This window comes from Conger conger, chromosome 17 (assembly GCF_963514075.1).
Source record: "Conger conger chromosome 17, fConCon1.1, whole genome shotgun sequence".
Taxonomy (NCBI): Eukaryota; Metazoa; Chordata; class Actinopteri; order Anguilliformes; family Congridae; genus Conger; species Conger conger.
In genome coordinates, this window is record NC_083776.1 from 17,107,144 (window position 1) to 17,128,595 (window position 21,452).

The 21,452-nt window shown below is 43.6% G+C and overlaps 1 protein-coding gene across 6 annotated transcripts; it reads left to right on the forward strand.

The window, feature by feature from the left end:
- Positions 1–417: 417 nt before the first annotated feature.
- On the forward strand, positions 418–21,420 carry slc19a1 (solute carrier family 19 member 1). Of its 6 annotated transcripts, XM_061225542.1 has the most exons (9): positions 2,358–2,728; positions 4,116–4,174; positions 4,290–4,348; positions 6,775–7,413; positions 11,391–12,099; positions 17,471–17,663; positions 18,461–18,602; positions 18,898–19,101; positions 19,623–21,420. In XM_061225542.1, the coding sequence occupies exons 4-8, from the start codon at positions 7,141–7,143 to the stop codon at positions 19,093–19,095; spliced, it is 1,515 nt and encodes a 504-aa protein (XP_061081526.1). In that variant the 5' UTR covers positions 2,358–2,728; positions 4,116–4,174; positions 4,290–4,348; positions 6,775–7,140; the 3' UTR covers positions 19,096–19,101; positions 19,623–21,420. The 6 variants fall into 6 exon arrangements, with proteins under 6 accessions (XP_061081530.1, XP_061081528.1, XP_061081529.1 ...); XM_061225546.1 differs by lacking the exons at positions 2,358–2,728; positions 4,116–4,174; positions 4,290–4,348 and adding exons at positions 418–589; positions 6,201–6,326; XM_061225544.1 differs by lacking the exons at positions 2,358–2,728; positions 4,116–4,174; positions 4,290–4,348 and adding exons at positions 418–589; positions 6,264–6,326.
- Positions 21,421–21,452: the final 32 nt, after the last annotated feature.

The following is a 21,452-nucleotide window of genomic DNA, read 5'->3' on the forward strand; positions in this document are numbered from 1 at the left end:
TTTCTCAGAAAGGGCTGGTGTACGTACAGGCTTCTTTTCCTACAAAGCAGTTACACACCTGATAGTGTAACAGGGTTAGCTCGGCTAGTTCGGTTAGCTCGGCTAGTTCTCCCATAGGCACTGTGTGAGGTGCGGCGAAGGCCCGGAGCAGGTTACCACGACAGCACTCCCCGATGACATAACCCTCAATTCAAAATAACATCGTTGCCCGTGGCTAGGGCCGAGTTTGACTGGTAACACGTTCGTCTGGTAATTATTTGGATGAGTGAGAGGCTGGGGTTCAAATCTCCAACTCGTTAAAATAGTACTAATCAATCAAAATCTTTGCTAACAATCTTGAATAGTAGAATCAGGTGTGTAACTCTTTGGTTGGAACAAAAGCCTGCACCCACACCAGCACTTTCTGGGTAAGTTTGTGTATCCCTAGTATAGACCATAGTTCACAACACAGGTGCACATTTCCCACGCCGAAGATCATAAACAACAAAGCTATGATTGAACAGATACCATCATACAAACAGGCTGTCCACAGGTTTGACTCCTAAACTACCATACCATGACAAATAGGTTGGAAGTATAAGAGATTGGGGTAAGTTTTCCCAGCACACTGTATCTAGGCAACTGTACAGTATACAATTTTTGTCATGTGACCATAAATTTAGGAAAGTTTATTTTTTCCTGGCTGTGATGGAGTGAATCACATAACTGTATGGAGCCAAAACAATCAGGGACAGTTTGTGTCCTAAGAGCTTAGTGGAGGGTGAGGGACAAGTGACAAAATTAATGACCTACATTTAGCACATTGGCAAATCTGTTAGGCCTCAACTACTTAGCTACATCTATCAGAGTATCTAGGTTACTAGGCTTTTTCGTTTTTTCAAGTTTTGGCTACTCTGAATGACTCAGAGAGGTTATCTTTGTTTTACAGGTACAATTTCCCTCCAAACATGATTCATTATGCTGATGAAACGGGTGTGACAACAGCCAGTGGATGTGAAGAACTGTGTTACTTCATTAGCCAATTCATTAGTCAGATTAATCAGATTGTTAATTAAGGGAAATTAATGAAAACAGGTTGAGACCAATGCTCAGTTTTAAGGAACATTCGCACCATAATTTTCAGCTCACCAACCTTTGCTGACAACAGCACATGCACCAAAGCATGGAGTGAGATGGAGAAAAAGCAAATGAATGCCATCAAAATGTTTTTTCAGGATGGTTTCATATTGTTAATGAATGCTGACTGCTCTACTCTACTGCTCTACTTTTTGTCGACAAATTTACCCCCCAATTTGTCAGCTATGTTCAGAAAACAAATTCAAATGGAAACCTATTCAAGCAAGGGACTTAGTGGCCGCTGATACGATTGGAATGCAGGAGCTGGTTGTTGCAAAACACCACTGAGTGAATACATAATCTGCACAACCGCGCATTCACGTGCATTCATGGACAGGCTGTACACCCAGCAGCGAGGTAAACTTCGCTAAACTCATTTTCTTTTAATCTGCCACATGCTCTACTCGTGAAATATGCATATTGAGACAAGCTTAATTAAATGCATAACATGCCGTGATCAATTTGTAAGTCAATTGAACAATTATTGGAAATACCAAAATATCCAGTGTAGCTTATCTGGCTAACTGATGCTAGTCTAGTCTCAGTGCCTTACAGTGGCTATATGAACAATGTGATGAGGTAACGTTAACTAGCTATATTGTGTACGTATACAGTGATAGCGAAGTACGTTAGATACCAGAAACAGTTTAACTTGAGATAAAATGGAATTGCTAACTGGTTTTTATAGCATACTAGCTAGCTGTACTCGCACATGTTAATGTGAACTGTTAGCCAATGTTATTGTGCAAGAGCAGTGTTATTATGCACGTCTTCCGCAAACTGCTATGAAAACACAGCTGTAGCCTTAATGCTTTTAAGACTGAGTTTTCCCACTCAGAGGACAAATTTACACATTTTGTGAAATCTTAATGAAAGACTAACATTAACATCAGTGGCTAGAGTGATGCTCTTTTGGTGTAGCTAACTTCGCCAACTTTAGGTTCGAGATCCTTCAGGTGTGCCTTTAACGTTGTTTGTTTGTAAACGTTATTGGCTGAGCCTGTTCTAAATTTAAAATCGCGACGCTTGCAGCTGCGTTATAGGCTAGCTAGCTAGATGGCTTGTTACCATCCGAATATCACGCAGTATCTAACATTAGCTGAGTTGAGTACTGCCTTGCTTGGCTCTAGTTTTCTAGCTAAGTTACTTTAGCAGCTGTTAACTCATCTTCTTAACTCTATACAAAAAAATAACCAGGTTAGCTACTGTTTACAATATGCAGCAGTCCATGAAATTAACTTTAGCTGCCTGTGTAGAGGTCAGTGGGGAAAAGGTTGTGCGCTAACTACATGGCTAACATAGCTAAGCTACCTCCGGCTAACTTGCAACGTGGGTGAATAAATTACGGCGGCGCTGCTACACATGTGATTGTGTGAAAACAACGTGGTTTGATATCAAGTGGATGACTTCAGGGCATAATTTAGCTAAAATAGCAAGCGTTTTGGTTTTGGCCCACTATAACGTTATATTTCGTTAAATTTGCATCGCTGTCTATTGATTTGTGGACTCAACTACATAATGCATCAGATCATACAAGAAAAGATTTTTGCATTCATATGTGGCCACGTTTTATAGCCAAGGGAATGACAGGAAGTTATATCTACAGCAACAGGTATTTCAGATGATTGATTTGTTTGTTAATCTTTTTCAAAGAACAGTGGTAACCAACCCTTTTCCCGTTGTTCTACCATGCTGTAGGCTTTCACTCTAACCCTAACAAAGCCAGCTAGAGATATTGAGCTGCCAAATTGTAGAGTTAGGTGTGCCAAATTAGGGTTGAAATGAACCTGTGGATGGTTGACCTCCAGGAACAGGGTTGGTAAATGGTTGGAATTTATATAGCGCCTTTATCCAAAGCACTGTACAATTGATGCTTCTCATTCACCCATTCATACACACACACACACACACGGCGATTGCCTGCCATGCAAGGCACCGACCAGCTCGTCTGGAGCATTTGGGGGTTAGGTGTCTTGCTCAGGGACACTTCAACACAGCCCAGGCAGGGGATCGGACGGGCAACCCTCCGACTGCCAGACAGCTGCTCTTACTGCCTGAGCCATGTTCTCCCCGGTTGGTCAGCCCTGGTTTAGAAAGGATTCCTATTAAAAATAACACTGTAAATAGTGAGAAGAAAAGTAAGTGAATACATTTTTTGGGAATATTTGAAGTGAATAATGCACAAAATGAGGTCACACAGGTGCCGTACCCAGGTGTGAGTTACATAAGTGTTCGTGCCTTTTAGCGACTGTCGTGTTAGCAGTTGCTATCATTGAGCTTTTGCTCCAGTTGACAGATTCTCCTGCAGAACTGTGGCACTGATGTGTAAAATTGGCGAGTTACTCGCTCACAAAATGGTGCCCAGCAGGATGCCATGCGCAGTTGTGTTTAGCACTGTAGTGACGCCCAGGCAGGACTAATTCTCTAGTGTTCAGGCACCCCTTTGCCAAAAGTCAGTTGACCGTTTTTTTTGTTTTTTCTTACCCCACTGTAGTCTCTTGTGACAACTGCAGTCTTTCCAAATGTGTAACATTTAGCTTATCTGGTGGCATCAGATATTTAAAAATGCTTGATCATTATATTAGCCATTAGATTAAGTCTAATCTTTACTTAAATAGTTGTGACTGATAGCAAGCCATTTACTGTATGGTTATGTCAGTGTGCTTGCAGGAAACACAAAGCCATAAATCAGTGAAGGCCCCCCCCCCCCCCCCCCCACGTAACATTGTCTCAGAACTTGTACCTTCTGACACACAGCTCTGCTCTCATGCTAGTTTAAATTGGCAATAAAGGAACTGAATTACAGTAGTCCTGAACTGTCACTCGCCTGCTTGTTAAACGTGGTCAGTTTCTACTTTGGCTATCAACAGCTAGCTTAATGCATTTCCCACCTGTACACTGTTACCAGGCTAATGTGCTAATGTGGAATTTACCGTTAGCCTCCTCACACGGTATGACTGGCATAACACTCTGAGTAAGGCTATAATGTGATCCCGTAGATACTGCACACAGCTGCTGTGCTCTTTATCTGAGGACACAGCGGAAACCTCTCCAGTCTGTAAGTATTTGGACAGTGATACAATTTCTGTTTGGCTCTGTACTCACACATTGGATTTGAAATGTAAAATAATGAATGTCTTAATGATGTTCTAAACAGTTTGTTTCGGTTTCAGCATCATTATGGCTTCCTTGGCTATCATTGGCGCAACTCTGGTCCTCGTATTGACAAATGGTAATAACACACTCCAAATGCAATCAAAGGCTTTGAATCAAGTCCAAATACTGAAAGCTCTCTTCTACCTGCACTAAGGTAGTGACTGAGTACACAAAATAGACTAATCAGAAACTGAGAAGCTAACTGTCAAATTACTTTTGGTCCCCTAAAATGGGGGGACTAGGACTATAAAATTCCTACAAGGATCTCCCAATATGGATTTACCAAATTAAAGGGGACATTCTGCACTTTATTCATTGTTTAATTTCAAATCCGATTTGCTGGAGTACAGAGCCTAAAGAAGATAAATTGTACCACTGTCCGAATACATATGGACTACACTGTACTCAATACTAATGCATCTATAAACTTGGCATGTAAAATGTCTGCCTACCAGCATATTGATATTACAATTACAGGTAATATACTACTTTAGGGTTGAAAGCATACCACAGGTGTTTTTTCATGTTTTTATTTTATTATTATTTTACCAGGGACAGTGCACCCAGGACCTTTTTGCTGTGATGCAACAGTGCTACCCATCGTGCCACCCATACTTCATCAATGTGATGCCTAATACAAAATAATTTGGATAGCGTTCATTATTCTTCATACGCATGTAGCACACACTTTTAAAATTCTAAATTCTGTGAATCCTCCCTGTCATACAGATTAATAGTTAGCTTTACTCCCTTGCACATATGAAAACATTCGATAAAATAGAAACGGTTGCTTATTGGAACAGATCCAGTACACTTAATATTCTTACACTTAATATTCTTGATCAGACCTAATTCACACACTTCCTGTGCTGTGTGGCATGATGTGTTCATCTTGCCAATATTTAAGTGCCATTATAGGGGCACTTTTGGCATCGCCATGGAGAACAACAGTTATGTTTATTGAAGCAAAGGTCAAGGTGATTCAGTTAGTTTTATTTTTTAGATATGATCTAATCAGTCATTAGTAAGATGACCTGGATCAAATTAGTTATTGTTATGGATTCAAATACTTTCCTGTGCTCAATTGATCTGGCCTGATGCAATTAACCAGAAGGACCAGAAGGCAGGGTTTGCAGTTCTTGAGAATATTTTGTAGTATCCAGTCAACCAGACAAGCTCAGTAAAGTGTGGAAAAGTATTTGAATCCAAAACAATGATGGCAATCAAATGAGCAGTTGTGGAAAGGTAATGAAAAGTAGCACATTGGTGCAGTAAACGGTAATCTGCATGCAGGACACAGGGAAAGCCAGTATAAAGCCACCTGGTACAGGATTGTCATGTGTAGGCCGGAGTCTATGCGTCTGCAGAAGCAGAATGACACTGCTTCTATAATAGTCTATTAATACGTCTGTTCATTTACAGTACAGAGCAGCTTGGCTCTGCTGTTGTTGCTCATATTTTTTCTGAAAACATACAGCACTGCCTCATGGCATCAAGCCTAAATGAAGATAGAGTGCCAAAGACATCTGGAGTATTTTTAGACACCAGTACAAATTTACAACTCCTATCCAGATCAAAACAATATCAGTAAAACATGTTGCAAAAAAATATGGTTTCTTTTTTAATTTACCAGTTTTTTGTTTTTTTTTACCCAAATTTGTTATATGTATGACTTGATATTAATGCACAGTCATTTTAGTAATTTGTGAAGGAGTCAAAACTAAGAGTAAATGTGTTTGAATGTTGCTACTAGCAGCACAGTTCACATATTTTATGCTGACTAGCCATGGCCACACACACACAAGTTCAGGAAATATTTATGTAATCAATTTGAGGAAGCATTGCTTGTGTATTTTCTGTGAAATGTACAGTAGTGGTTGTATGACCACAGGGTTCAAGTCGCTGATACAGCATGTTGCACTTTATAGATGTTTGATGAATCCCTGCCAGACCGATTCAGAGGCTTGCGCAAAACCCTTTGTTGTTCTCAGAATTAACACAATCCACATTGTGAAATCAGCAGGGTATTGGCTGGAAAATGTATTAAGTTAAAGGTAAGCTGTTTCCTGCGGCCACCGCTGTTTTCAAAAGGCTCATGCATTCACATTTCTAAAGTATTTTGCATACTGATAGAGAAATTGGTCTGGAGCACATTGATTTCTTTATTACAAACAGACAAACATTTCAACGAGTCAAACATTAGTCTCTTCACAGTCAGTTTGCAATGAAAGTGGCAAATCTGTGTGCTCAAGACTGATTCCTTTGTCTGAGTTCACCGCCCTGTTTCTGAGAAGCAAGGATTCAAATATGTGTGTGTGTGTGTGTGTGTGTGTGTGTGTGTGTGTGAGGTGCACATCCTAAAGACAGTGTGTTGGAAGTGATTGGTTGAGTAAATCAGTATTTGCATGACTTCTTTTTCTTGGAAGAGTCTGGTGACAGTAGCATTGTACCGTAGCTTTATGGAGATGACCTGCGATAACCTGGATATATTTTTTCTTGTAGGTGCGACACAATGAGTGGTGATGTTGTGGTCGAGGGTCCGTGTTCAATCATTGGCAGGTGCTGAGGACGAGCAAAGGTTAATACGTTTGAGCAGCTTGTCAAGAGTGCGTACGGCATGGAGCAGGATAACTCACCAATCACCGCTTCTCACCACACGATTACACTCATCTGTATCGCCGCCTCTTCTGGTCCCTAAAAATCGGAACACTAAAAAGTGATAGCATAGTCTCAGGTTGAGACTCTTCAGGACTTTGTAAGGAAACTCCTCAAACTTTGAGTGAGCTTTACACACTCTGCCACATACTATCGGACGCTTTACTAAGCCAAACGGATTGGGAGTTTGGCTCCAGGGCTCCACGGTGAGACATGGTGGACACCATGACAGGTGATGATGATGATGATGTCAGGGACGCCGACAGGGATTTGATGAAAGACGCCGACGGGGATGTGATGAAGCCGACAGGGAAGCCTGAGGATGAGGAGAAGGGTCCCTCACAGACCCCCGCCACAGAGCCCCCCACCTGGGGCTGGTCAGTCATCTTCCTCTGCTTCTACGGCTTCATGTTCCAGCAGAAGCCCGGGGAGCCCTTCATCACCCCCTACCTGCTCAGCTCCACCAAGAACTTCACCAGAGACCAGGTCAGTCAGCCGAGCGGGTCAGTCAGCTCACTGTGTCCCAGAGCAGGTCAGTCAGCCGAGCGGGTCAGTCAGCTCACTGTGTCCCAGAGCAGGTCAGTCAGCCGAGCGGGTCAGTCAGCTCACTGTGTCCCAGAGCAGGTCAGTCAGCCGAGCGGGTCAGTCAGCTCACTGTGTCCCAGAGCAGGTCAGTCAGCCGAGCGGGTCAGTCAGCTCACTGTGTCCCAGAGCAGGTCAGTCAGCTCACTGTGTCCCAGAGCAGGTCAGTCAGCCGAGCGGGTCAGTCAGCTCACTGTGTCCCAGAGCAGGTCAGTTAGTCGAGCAGTCTGGGGAAGAAATGTGATCTAAGTGATTGTTGCTATGATTGTTGGTGCCAGACAGGGTGGTTGGTGGTTGTCTGATCTCCTGGGATTTTCACACACAAAAGTCTCTTGAGTTTGCAGAGAATGGTGCGAAAAACAAAAAGCATCCATTGAGCAGCTGTTCTGCGGACAAAAACTCTTGTTAATTAGAGAGGTCAGAGGAGAGGGGCCAGACTGGTCAAACCTGGTCAACTTGTCAAACCTCTAAGTGCAGAAGACTTAATAAGTCTAAAAAAATACCTAATAAAGCATTCACTAAGTAAATCTATATTTACCTAATAAAGCATTCACTAAGTAAATCTATATTTACCTACACACAATGTTATGAAATAGATTTTTTTTAAATATCCTGCAATATATTGACACTTTATGTAATATATTCAATTTACGTAAGGGTAGAGTAGTGATTACCAAAGTTTCTGGACATCCTAAAATGGAATATTCTGCAGTACAGCTCATGGAACAAGCACATTGTGCGTATAATGTGAGTGCTTTGAATATCAGTTCTAGTAAATACTGTAAGTTGTACGTCACTCTGGATAAGAGCGTCTGCCAAATGCCAATAATGTAATGTAATGTAAGTTATCTATTTTCCCTTGTGGCTTTATCTCCTCCTGAGACCCACAGTGAGGGAGCTGGCATTGAGGACACACTTCTATTATGAAAACCCTGCAGTTTTTATCTTCTGCTTCTTCATTGCAAAGAGACACAAACACGTTTGTGTAATTTTGCAATGTGTGAGTGTTCACCATGACTGGAAGGCTGGCTTCAGAAGCTAAAATGCAATTTTGCTAATACTCAGTTATTCACCTATAACCTTATCGAGGGCAACTTGTGGATAACCAGCTTTTTCTGTCATCTTTTGCACAGCTGGCTTTTTAAGGGTAAATTCATGGGAAGTAAATTGCAGAAGATTGCAGTGGCAGTGCCTCATTTGGGAATCAAACCAGCAGCCGTGTGATCACCAGACCTGGGTTTGGATAGTGTTTGTTCTGGATTCAAATACTTTTCTGCATTTGACTAAGCGTGCCTTGTTTATTGGAAGAAACAACATTATCCCAAAAGTGTCTACCCCACCCATCTGCTCTTCCTTGTAGGCTCAAATGCACCAGGTAAGATCAGTAGAGCACAGAAATGTATTTAAATCTGAAACGGAGTCTATTTGAGCCTAGGTCTGGTGGGTACAGGCCTATTATAGTGCACTGCCACTGTGACCCCCCTACACAGAGCCAGATAGGAGCTGTCCGCCACAGTACCCCAAACACCCCTCTCTCCTCGTCTAAAGAGATGTGTGTGTGTTCTTCTGACGTATCCTACACAGGCGGTCAACTGTGGCACCTTACACACCCCAAACACCCCTCTCTCCGCGTCTAAAGAGATGTGTGTGTGTGTTCGTCTGGCCTTTCCCGGGTCTTGTGTGAATCCCTCTGGGAGGGCAGTAAACCCAGCTGTTTCAGACATACGGAGCGTTATCTGCCGCTGACACACAGGGACATAGTGCCCATCACCTGATCCACCGGGCCAGCACTGACGTAACCGCCTCAGCGGTGCAGTTACGTTCATGACACAACGGTTGCGTAATTTAACCGTAATAGGTTTCAGAATGCCTCATCGAGATAAGCGCAGCTTTTTACACGTTTCGATCCTGGCAGCTTTGGGACGAATGCAGAGCAGGGTCCCTGCGTCAGAGAAACCCTGCATCCTGGGTACAATTCCTGAAGGTCTTTGTGCCCACCCCACCCCCACCCCTACACCACTGAATGGGAACGGTAATCCACTGAAATTTTCCTCTCTGGACTGGAACAGCTAGCTGGGTAGAGAGTGTTTAGCCTTCCCAGCATGCACCTCATTAGCGAGAAGCCGACTGCTGTGTCAGGACTGGGAGGGAGAGGGGGAGGGGGCTCCAGCCTGTTGAATGAGGTCAAAGAAGACATTCTTTAAGTGGGTCAGTACTTTCCTGCAATGATAAGACAGATTAAGACAGAGGAACCCTTCAAACAGAAAAACCCTCTGGGTACTTTTTATGGATGCATTACAAACACCAATTTTGTATTTACCATGTTTTTTTTTTTCTCTCATGTTCAACTCAAAAAGACAGGTTGTTAAATGAGTGAGTCATTTATTTATATTAGCCCAGTGCTGTGGAGTGCCTCATTCTGTTGAATGCCTTTCTGTAACTTGTTTCCAAACGTGTCATTTAAGCCATCAGGAGAACAACAATCAATCAATCCGTCAACCAAATTGTATTTATAGCACATTTTAGAAAGTATTTGTATTTGCAGAAAACTCCGTGGAAGACATGTAGCATGAAACCTTGGAAGGAACCAGACTCACTTGTTTGGCCGTGGGGGAGGGGGGTGGGTCGTTGTGAATGTTGTTCAAAACAGACCATTTGGGCAATTCCACAGTAATGTCAACTTCAGCACGAAAAAAATAAACTTACTTACTTCCTAATTAAACGTATTATGTCCCAAACAGTCGATTATAACCATTTTGAAATCTGATAAAAATATAGGCTAACAAAAGGAAAATTCTAAAAAATGTATTGATTAGTCCCATTTGAAATCAATGCTATTTCGTAGACATCTTGAAAACATTCAAAACCATATCAGATGGTCCCCAAAATACCGGTCTTTTTGCGTCACATCCATAATGTGTAATATTTGTGAAATTTTTTCTGGCTGAACAATATACTTTTTTTATTTTTTATGTGTCCTTCCTGTCAGCAAAGTGTGGGTGCTATGATAATATGCATTAAAAATGTTTATCATGTAAGAAGAGTCATTTTTCTGAGGGATTTTGTAGTTGCCCATTGATTTGAAGAAGGTCCCATATTGTATATTGTATACCTTTCCAGTATTTTGGTTTTAATTCCCCAAAACAAACTATCCAGTTTAAATGTCCATTCTCCAGTGCCTCTCTTGAACTTTATCAAGAACAGGCTGTTTTTCTGACTGTGTCTTTAAGGCTCATTGATATCAGCGAACTGAACACCGTCTGTGCTGAGCGCTTGGATTTGTTCCGCCTTCAAGATGGGCCATGCAAAAGCAAATAAGCGTATCTTTATGTCATAATTTCACGGAAGTCCTCCTTCATAATCCATCTTGGAAATGTCATTTTTCACAATATGGGACCTTTAACTTGAAAATGAAAAAAAGTTTGTGTCTGCACACTGAGTTTTGCAGATTTACTTTAACACGATAACAAATGTGTTTCGGGGGCAGGGGGAGAGCATTTTTGATACTGAATATCCCTACTTCATCCAATTACAAATCCAGGAACTAGCTTGTGTTCCTAGATCCACTAACACAAACTAAGCGGCGGTACGCACTATGAAGTAATGGTACACATTTGATCAGGAGTACCAGCTCGATTCAAGTGCTGACAGGGGCAGAACACATTAGCGGGTTCTGGAAATAAGTCACAATCCAAAGAGCAAAACAGAGAAGTGCGACCGGTGGGTACCAGTCCATTGCAAGCACTACTTATACTAGTGTCCTGCTAATGTGTATACAAAATAAACAAACGAGCGACCTTTTTTTAAACAAAGGTTCAGTTGGTTTTTAGAGTAGCCGCGATAACTCGGTTAAGCTGGTCTCTACCCACAATGCCTTGCAGATCACGAACGAGGTGACCCCGGTGCTGGCCTACTCCAACATGGCGGTGCTGGTGCCCGTGTTCCTGCTGACGGACCTGCTGCGCTACAAGCCCGTGCTGATCCTGCAGAGCCTGAGCAACGTGGCCATCTGGCTGCTGCTGCTGCTGGGCTCCTCCCTGCTGGAGATGCAGTTCATGGAGTTCTTCTACGGCATCAGCATGGCCGCTCGCGTGGCCTACTCCTCCTACATCTTCTCCCTGGTGCGTCCGGAGCTGTACCAGCGCGTGGCCAGCCTGTCGCGGGCCTCCGTGCTCATGGGCGTGTTCACCAGCTCCGTGCTGGGGCAGCTGCTCCTGTCGGCCGCCGGCGTGTCCTACATAACCCTGGGCTGGGCCTCACTGGGCCTGGTGAGCTTCAGCCTGCTGCTGTCCCTCTGCCTGCCCTGGCCCAAACGCAGCTTGTTCTTCAACCGCCATCGGCAGGCCAAGGGGCCCGGGACCAAGCCCTGCTCCTCCTGGGCCGAGTCCACCTTCGTGCTCATGCTGAAAGAGCTCCGCAGCGTGGTGAGGGTGCCAAGCCTGCGGCTCTGGAGCCTGTGGTGGGTCTTCAACTCCACCGGCTACTACCTGGTGCTCTTCTACGTGCACGTGCTGTGGGACAAGGTGTTCCCCGCCTCCGAGAACCAGCGCGCCTACAACGGGGGCGTGGAGGCAGCGTCCACCCTGCTGGGTGAGTAAGGGAGGGAGAGAGGGTGGGAGGGAGGGTAGGATGCAGGGGGCAGGGAGAGGAGGAGAGGAGGGTCGGCTGATTCCCGCTGTTACTCAGCTGAACACACACAGAACAGCAGGCTAGATGTGTTCTTCAGATGTTTTCTCTTCATGAGGTCCACACCTGGTTCCTGAGGTCTGAACCGAGTGCTCATACTCAGGTGCTATTCTAAACAAACCCCTCTCACCTGGGGGCTCTGCTGTGACATCTGACTACAGAGCTAGTCTGAAGGCTGCTTTCACCTGTCACACTGTTTAAAATATCCACAGCAGTCAGAGCTCCATCTGATATCAGTGGCTATCGCATGTCGTTGCTGCTGTCAGCTCTGCTGCCTTATATAGCGAATGCTAAGGGAACAGGTCTTATCAGGTCATGTGTGTTCAGATGGATCTCTGTTGTCTTCATTGAATCTTTGATGTCGAGCCACAAGGCACACTGGTGTGTACACCGCTCTACTCCGCGTCCGTGTTTGTCTTTCCAAAACATGAGGGGTGAACTACAGGGTGCTCCACAGCTGTCCAAACCTGCGCAAACAACAACTTCACTTGGCCGCATGGCTGCGGTGCAAAAAAGAATGGAAAAAAAGATGGAAAGAAAAGGCCTCTGGGGGCATTTCTCCTTTCTCCCCTCCTGGGGTTTCATTCAACCTGTTTCCTGATCCCAAAGAAGGATGGGGCTTCCAGCCCATGCTGAATCTGAAAGGTTTCAACCATTGTCTGCCTTTTCGGATGCTTTTTGTCTGTAATTGGTCCACCACAGTGGACCTCCGCAATGGTTATTTCCACATTCTTGTTGACGGGGAGCTCAGGAAGTACCTCCTTTTTATGTTATGTTGGCGGTCGATGCCCCTGCATACACGTGGCCTCAGGCCATTCTGTACACCTCCCCCCTCTTCCCTCTTCTGCCAGTGGTTCTGGCTAAAGTCAGGGTGCTGCTTGTGGCCCCAGACTGGTCCCATCAGTCCTGGATAGCAGAGCTGGTAGGATGCTGAGGGGATCCCCTCAGGTGCAGGAGCTGTGGCAGCTACTCTACTCCACAGGCAGCCAGGGCTCTCTCTAGTTGGGTGCTCCATGCTGGTTGCTGGAGCAGGTTTTGTTGTTGGTGCCAATCCAGGGGCGAAGTCCCGGTTTCATGTGGCACCTCAGCGGTTCTGTCCTTTCTTCAGTCCCTTCTGGAGAGTGGACTCTCAGAGTAGACCCTAACGGGTCTCGCGCTGCCTATGTCTAGCCGCCATAAGCTTGTTGTTGACTGGGTTCTCAGTCCCTTGTCAACTGCTTTCCTAGATGGACACAGAGGCTGTGCCCTCGAAAAAGTGGTATGGTCCCCACACAGGACCTGGGGGTGGTTTTAAAGGCCCGTACGGAGCCCCCCTTTGAGGCGTGAGTGAGCTGTGTGCTGGGGAAGAGGAAGGCTGTTTTAACTTTGTCATTGTGGGTTATCGAGTGTATATTGTGTGTAGAAAGGTATCCATTTAAAAGTAGATCTACTACTCAATAAGGTGTGCAAAACGTCAAGGGGTCTGAATACTTTCTGAAGGCACTGTATTCACAACTGAGTCTAAAAGGCTTGCAGCCTCCAGCAAAAATGTTAATTTGTCCCGAGGTGGGCTCCTTACAAAATCACCATATCTCATGAATGATTTTCTATTATTTTTTTGTTTTGTCTTTCTGTTTGTCCAATTACACATTACACATGGCAGTACCATCTAATGTCGACCAGGCCGGGAATTTCATCATTTTAGGGGAAAGGCCCCTTGGTGTGGCCAATTTTTTGACGGCATGAACGCCACATGCCAGGGCAGTAAGGCCATCAAGTAAAAAACTATGATTTTGAATGATGGAAATAGGCCATAATTAAAAGGCCTGAATGAATTCTTTTTTCTTTTTTTTCCCGGCCTTTTTCAGCTTTATTGGACAGTATAGTATAGAGATCAGGAAGAATGGGAGCGAGAGAGAGGGAAAGACATGCGACAAATGTCAGACGGTCGGATTCGAACCGCTGACGTCGCGGCTCGCAATGAGCATGCGGACAGTGCTCTACAGGCTGCGCCACCGAGACACCCCAGGCCTGAATGAATTCTAGTTTTTTATTGTTATGTCTTACATTGCAGTCCATAATTATCTGGACAGTGACACATTTGTTGTTGTTTTTGCTCTGCTCTCCAGCAAACTAGCAAACAGTTGAAATACAACAATCACCATGTAGTTAAACTGCAAACTTTCAGCTTTAGTTTGAGGGTTTTACATCCATATTGGGTGAACCGTTAACTGTAACAGCAAGTGACAGAGTTGTAAGGCCCCTGTAATGAAACGTACTACAAGCATTAACATGACTCGGCATGTTACACTTGGCAATGAACCAAGTTATCACAACATACGAGCTATGCCTGTCCTGAGTTGCCTGTGTTAACGTTATACATTCATCAAACTTTCTTAACTCAAATCACTTGGCTCTCTTCTCTACCACTGTCACTTTTGCCTCAGGAGTCTGGTCAGGGATTTGTCACTCAGTTACAGTTTCTTTGTCGTTCTTAGACTCGCACAAAGCACCACACTGTCACAGATCATTGGTTACGCACGCAGCGCTTCAGTTGATTGACCATTGAAAATCAAATAGTATCTCAACAGAACAACTTTGGTTGGCATTTTTAACAGGAATGTGATTGAGGCGAAAACTGCAAAATCAGTGAAGTGAACTGAGTGACAGTGGACAGGGCAGCAAGGCCACCTTGGTCGCATTTTTTTCAAGGGGCACTACGACCAAAGAGTGGGGCAATGATGGCCATGGCTTAAAAAAGGGATAAAGGCTGTGGTGGCTGGCGGTTAAATTCCTGCCCTGATGTGAACTCATCCACCGACAGTGTAAAGAGCCTAGTTTAGTCAGGTTCAGTGAAATGAAGTGCTGGCTGTGCTACCTGTGGGTATAGGCCCACATCATTTGTGAGATGCTGCCTCTGTGGACGGAGGTTGCTGCACTCCTGAGACTGATTGAGCTAAAAGCTCAGAATCTGCACTTTGACCACCTGCGAATTGTCTGACTACCAACGGAGAAAATAAATAATTAATCAGAAAAGGGCAAGGTGTGTCCAAACTTTTGACTGGTACTGTATATCATCATAAATATTGATAATGGTCGATGTGCAAAAAATGTTCCGGCTGTAATGTAGTTCTGTGGTCTTGAGGGTTTAAAACGCATTACACGTTTATTTCTCTGTCAGTGAATTGGGAACAGAGTGTGACTCCGGCTGGATTTTTTTAGTTTATTACTTTGTGGAGAACAAGTAAAGTCCTCTGGGTACAAAGGGGGTTGCCCTGGCGATGCACAAATCCACTGTTGCCCACAGGAAATGGAAAAATACATACAGTGCCAGGAAAAAGTATTTTATTGTATATTTGTCACACTGAATGGCTTTAGACAAAATGTACAGTACAGCCTAAGGGAACTGGATTAAACACAAAACTTAATTTTAATTTAATTTAATTTATTTGATGAAAGTTATATAACAAACAAATCATCCCTGTGAAAAAGTAATTGCCCCCTTTAGCTTAACAGGTTGCACCACCTTTAGCAGTAAAAGTAGCCACAAAACACTTCCTTTGATATCAGTCCTTCAGATTGCTGTGGAGGAATTTTAACTCATTCATTCATTTAATTCATTCATTCATTGAATGTACACAATTTGGTTCGTTTGGTACGAATTAACTGTTTGTTTAAGGTTCACACCAGTGTACATAAATCAGCATTCTTCCCTTCCCAACGTCTTAAACATGCAGATGAAAACCCATGGCGGTGAAGCGAAGCGAAGCTCATCTGTGTCACAGGAAGTCAGTAGGCGTGGCCTGGCCTTCTGATAGGCCTCTGCTGGAGCCAGGCCGGGCTCTTTCCTGCTGCCATGGCAACCATACTTACGGCTGTAAAGATGTCAAAGTTCTGTGTGGGCCGTGGGTGGAGATCGACTGTGACATGATTATGCATTTCTCTGTAGCACACCATTTTCTTGGAACTGCAGTAATACCATTCTCCACTGGGTGTCAGCATTTGTACAATTTATGCAATTCATTAGTCTCCATTTCTTTGGTAACATTTATCGCATACTAGTTTGCCCTCCTGGATTTTCTATGCAAATATAAATTGTTTAATTATGATAGTCCATTCACGTGAACAAGTCTTACTTTGATAGTGGATAGGAAAAGTAGATATGTGAATGTACACTCAGTGAACACTTTATTAGGTATTGTTTAGAATTTTCTTTTAGACTTATTGGTCTTCTTCTTCTGTAGTCTGTCCACTTGATTGACGCGTTGTGTTCAGAGATGCTCTTCTGCATACCACTGTTGTAATGTGCGCTTATTTGCGTTACCTTCCTGCCACCTTCCAGTCAGCTTTGACTAGTCTGGCCCTTCTCCTCAGACCTCTCTCATTAATAACACGTTTATGCATGCAGAACTGCTGCTCACTGGATGTTTTTCGTTTTTCGCACCATTCTCTGCAAACCGTAGAAACTGTTGTGCATGAAAATCCCAGATCATCAGCAGTTTCACACCACCCTGTCTGGGACCAGCAATCATGCCACAGACAAAGTCACTTGGATCACATTTCTTCTTTATTCTGACTGAAAAACAGCTGAATCTCTTGACTATGTCTGGATCCTTTCATGCATTTAGTTGCTGCCACATGATTGTCTAATTAAATATTTGCATTAACAAGCTGGTGAACAGGTCTACCTAATGAAGTGATCACTGAGAGTATGTACAGTATAAGTGTGGTAGCAGGTAATTATTTTGCGGAAAGATTTTCTTGTTCTCTGGTATTGTCCTGGTCCTGGGCTGTACATTGACCATTGCCGGGATCATCAACTGTGGCCCCCAAATCCATACCCAGCCCTGGTTTTCTTTTCTCCTGGGTAAATAGTGCTACTGATTGGCCAGACTGTCTTCACACCTGACTCCCAGGTAAAGGGAGGGTGGACAACCATCAGTTCTTGGCTCTCAAGGACCGTGAGTTGCTGATCCCTGCTGTAAGGCTTTGCAGTTGTGTTCAGTGGTTCAGTGATTCTGTTGAGTGATTCTTTGGTTGTGTTCAGTGATTCTGTGGGTATGGTGAGTGGTTCTGTAATTGTGTAGAGTGGTTCTGTAATTGTGTAGAGTGGTTCTGTGGTTGTGTTGAGTGGTTCTGTGGTTGTGTTCAGAGGTTCTGTCGTTGTGTTCAGTGGTTCTGTGGTTGTGTTGAGTGGTGTTGTGGTTGTGTTGAGTGGTGTTGTGGTCGTGTTCAGTGGTATTGTGGTTGTGTTCAGTGGTGTGGTTGTGTTGAGTCATTCTGTGGTTGTGTTTAGGTGCGATGACCTCCTTTGCGGCAGGCTTCGTGAAGATCCGGTGGAACCTGTGGTCAGAGCTGATGATCGGGCTGATCACTGCCCTGCAGGCCGGTCTGCTGCTGCTCATGGGCACCACCAGCAACATCTGGGTCTGCTACGTGGCCTACTCCTTCTTCAGGGGCTTCTACCAGTTCCTGGTGCCCATCGCCACGTGAGTGTCCCGCTACACCACTACAGCTTACTGTCAGGGTTTTTCACTGCTTCTCGACGGTTTCCGAAACATTGACACAATTCACATCTGAACCCTCCCATCTACAAACTGGCTAAATTCACACATCTGAAACCTCCCATCTACAAACTGCCAATATTCACACATCTGAAACCTCCCATCTACAAACTGCCAATATTCACACATCTGAAACCTCCCATCTACATTCTGCATTATTTGAATGTGTGGTACTTGGGCGTATTCAAAACCTTTTTATACCAGTGGAATAGGCCTGCACTATTTTCAAGTTATTTTATACTGAAGACATTCATGTCTGTTTCCACCAGCTCCATTTGTCAGTTATCAAACAGGAAATTCATACATTACGATCTCACCATAGCAGCACAACTAACTTTAGCGTATCTTCCAAATTATAGCTTCAAGATAAGATGGAAAAATTGATAGCATTTCTGGACCCTTTGAAAAACGGCCATCAAAAACATCAGGCAACAAGCATCCCTGCTAATACTTAAATTAGCTTGAATATCTTTGTGGAAGTCACCATTGACAGACACGTTCAAAGCCGCCCATGTAACAGATGTTACGTGTGCCAGCAGTACCTTTCTAAATTTGCGTGAATACGCGTCGGCAGGAACAGAAAGTAACAAAGTTATTTTTGAACACTTGGCGTCAGCAATGGATTCATTTCAGCGCTGTCACGTAGAGAGCACAGTGATACATAAGTGACAGGGGGGGCTTTAGCTGTGCTTAATCTGACGCAGTGTGTGTCCTACCCCCAGGTTTCAGATTGCCTCTAATCTCTCCAAGGAAATGTGTGCCCTGGTGTTCGGGGTGAACACCCTCCTGGGAACCATCCTGAAGACCTTCATCACCCTCATCGTGTCTGATAAGAAGGGCTTGGGACTTGCTGTCCACCCGCAGGTTGTGCCGCTGAACCAGAACACACTCACACTTACGCATACGTTGCCATTTTATCATCATTTTCCTCAGCACTTTTTAAAAACGCCACTGCATCACTGCACTCATCCGTTTGCTCTTAACCAGCTCTGACGAAACTAGATTCATCAGTGATGATTTTTTTTTTTCGTTTTACACTTTTTCCTCAGCAGACTTGGCTCTGAAGTAAAGGATTAAATTGTGCATTCTGTTCATGTGAATGTCACCTGTGCTCAGGTGATTCCTTCTGTTCTGAAGGTCTTGTTTGTCCTCTCTGCAGTTCCTGGTGTACTTTTTCTACTTCGCCCTGCTCACCGTTGTGTACCTGGGCGCTGCGGCCTACGTCATCACAAGACATTACCGCAGCCAGAGAGGGGGCGGGGCTACGCCGGAGGCCACGCCCACAGAGCTCAGCCCCATGGAAATGGACCCCGGCGAGACAGACTGTCTGGCCAATGGGGTGGAGGCCAAGGCCTGAGCTGCGGTGGGTGTGGCTTCATTAAAATCCACCTGCAGTCAGTTTCTAATGGCTACACGTAAAGATCCTAAATTTATATACATTCTTTTTTTGGCAACACAGCACACTACTGCCCACTACATACATTCGGATTGTTGTTTGAGACAGTGTTGCTTATATAAGCAACATAATGATTTACAATTTAACCAGATACTGTAGCAGTGCATGTTTTGGGGGCTACCAATCACAATGGACCTTTAGTAAGTATGTAAAGGAGAGAACGTCAGATTCTCAGCTCTCCTTTTTAGAAATGGCACACTACATCAAAAGGGAACATGATTATTGTTGTTTATAAAGTATGTAAACATTGCTTTATAAACGTTGCTTTAGTGAAGAGTTTAAATGCAGGAAAAGATATCTGAGTGGTTCTGCGGTTGTGTTGAGTGGTTGTGTTCAGTGGTGTTGTGGTTGTGTTCAGTGGTGGTGTGGTGTGTTGAAAAGAGCTCTAGCTTACGTGCTCATAATCCAAGCTGGGTTTTCCTCCACAGAATGGGTGGTAGCTCGGTGCGGTGCGGTGTAGAGAACACGGCAGATGCTGCCAGAAGGGATCCTCCATGTGCTGCCAGAGAGGCCATTTTGTGGGGGGAAACTGGAGAATGGCTGGGAAACATCCTGAAGACCAAAAGGCCAAACTCCAATGCCAAGATTTCCCATCTCATTCTGACAGCGCGTTCACTCTTATGTCAGGATATATCAACTGCTGCTTAGATCAGATGTGAAGTGTGCCTAGTACCACCTTAGACTGAAATGTGTTCATGATCATTTTAACCCGTAAGAACCGAAGAAACAATCCAACAATGAATATATTTGAAATTGTGATTTTTTTGTTTTTGAATGAAGAATTGAGTTGCTGAAGTATTGATATATCCCTCCCCCTTACAATACTCAAGGTATGTTTGATTTTCACATAAAAAAACCTAACTATTTGAGTTTTAGAGAACATTTAGAGTTTTATACCATTGAGAATGGTATACTGTTACAATTTGCCTTGAATATCAAACGTATACATTTGTAATATTGTGTGCTAAGATTCCACAGTATGCATTGGAGTAGATTATTGATGATTTATTTTTTTAAAACAGGAGACTTGATATAGCTCATTCCTGGTGGGGATTCTTTGACTGAGAATTTTAGTTTTTGGCCTTTGGACCACACATGCATGGTTTACCTGAAAAGTTAAATGCTCATTCAAGTTGTCTGTACTACGCTTGCAGAAAAGATGGTGTACCAGCCTGTTTTGTAATGCTGGGCAGGAACTATTTTTATTCAGAAAGTATTATACTGAATATCAAGGATTTTGTAAGACATTTTTATTGTGCAAGGAAGCAGTATCTAGATTTTTGAATTGTGTAATGTCCTGTAATAAGTTGATATCCATGCTTTTCTGTTAGGTGTACAGTATTTAGCATCTAATTACGCTCAATACGTGAAAATGGTTGTGAAGGGAGACGTGATTTTTAAATTCTTTCCTGCCTTGTAAGAAGTCCTGGTAGTATCCACAGAAATCCACAGTTTAGTTACTTTCACAACAATTCAGTGGCCCCCACCTTTTCTTAAACGTGCAAGTTGTCATGATACATGAGTGTAGACATATCAGTGACACTACTGTTAGTGACCACTGGGTGGCGATGGATCGAAGGCTTACATTTGAGCTGTATTTGTGTTATTGTCTTCCTGATTCCAGTTTCTCTGATGTGTTACGTGGCAGACATTTCTCTAACAGAGCCATAATGTCGCCGTCATGAACGCAACATCGACTGAGCGCGAGAAGCTTCGCAGCACCGCGAGTCACTGCAGTTTATTTCACATTTATTATTCATATTTTTCATTTCAACTCCATTCTAAGCAAATTAGGTGGCACAATTGAATTAGTGAATAATTATTAGTGAATTAATATTATGACAGTTGATTAGTATTATCGATTATTATACTTCTGAAACAATGCAGACAATGTTAATAATGTGAAGATGTGTCTTGAGTAATGCTTGAAGAACGGTGAATGTCCGCGGCCGACGTGCCGTTCGGCCGTTTGTGGAAGAGGAGCGCTGTGGTTTTGTAAGAGATATTTTCACTGATGAAAAATAATGTTTTGTATTACAAATTTCTGTTGAATTACATTTATTTTAAGGAACCCCAATTTATAATAGGTGGGGGCAGTAGATTTTGGTACTTATATACATATTTCATCTGCAGTACTACTGGGCATAATCTGTGAAGAAACTGCATTTGTTACTGCTGTAAAATAGCACATTTTGATTTGTACAGATAAATGATTCCAAAAAGGACTGTGTACTTCCATGTTTACTTCCTCAGCCAAA

Excerpts from the sequence above, each read along its gene's own strand:
- slc19a1 (XM_061225546.1), top strand. The coding sequence starts at position 7,141 with ATGGTGGACACCATGACAGGTGATGATGATGATGATGTCAGGGACGCC. Across the intron at positions 7,414-11,390 it reads AGAACTTCACCAGAGACCAG|ATCACGAACGAGGTGACCCC; the intron begins GTCAGTCAGCCG and ends AATGCCTTGCAG. Across the intron at positions 17,664-18,460 it reads TTCCTGGTGCCCATCGCCAC|GTTTCAGATTGCCTCTAATC; the intron begins GTGAGTGTCCCG and ends TCCTACCCCCAG.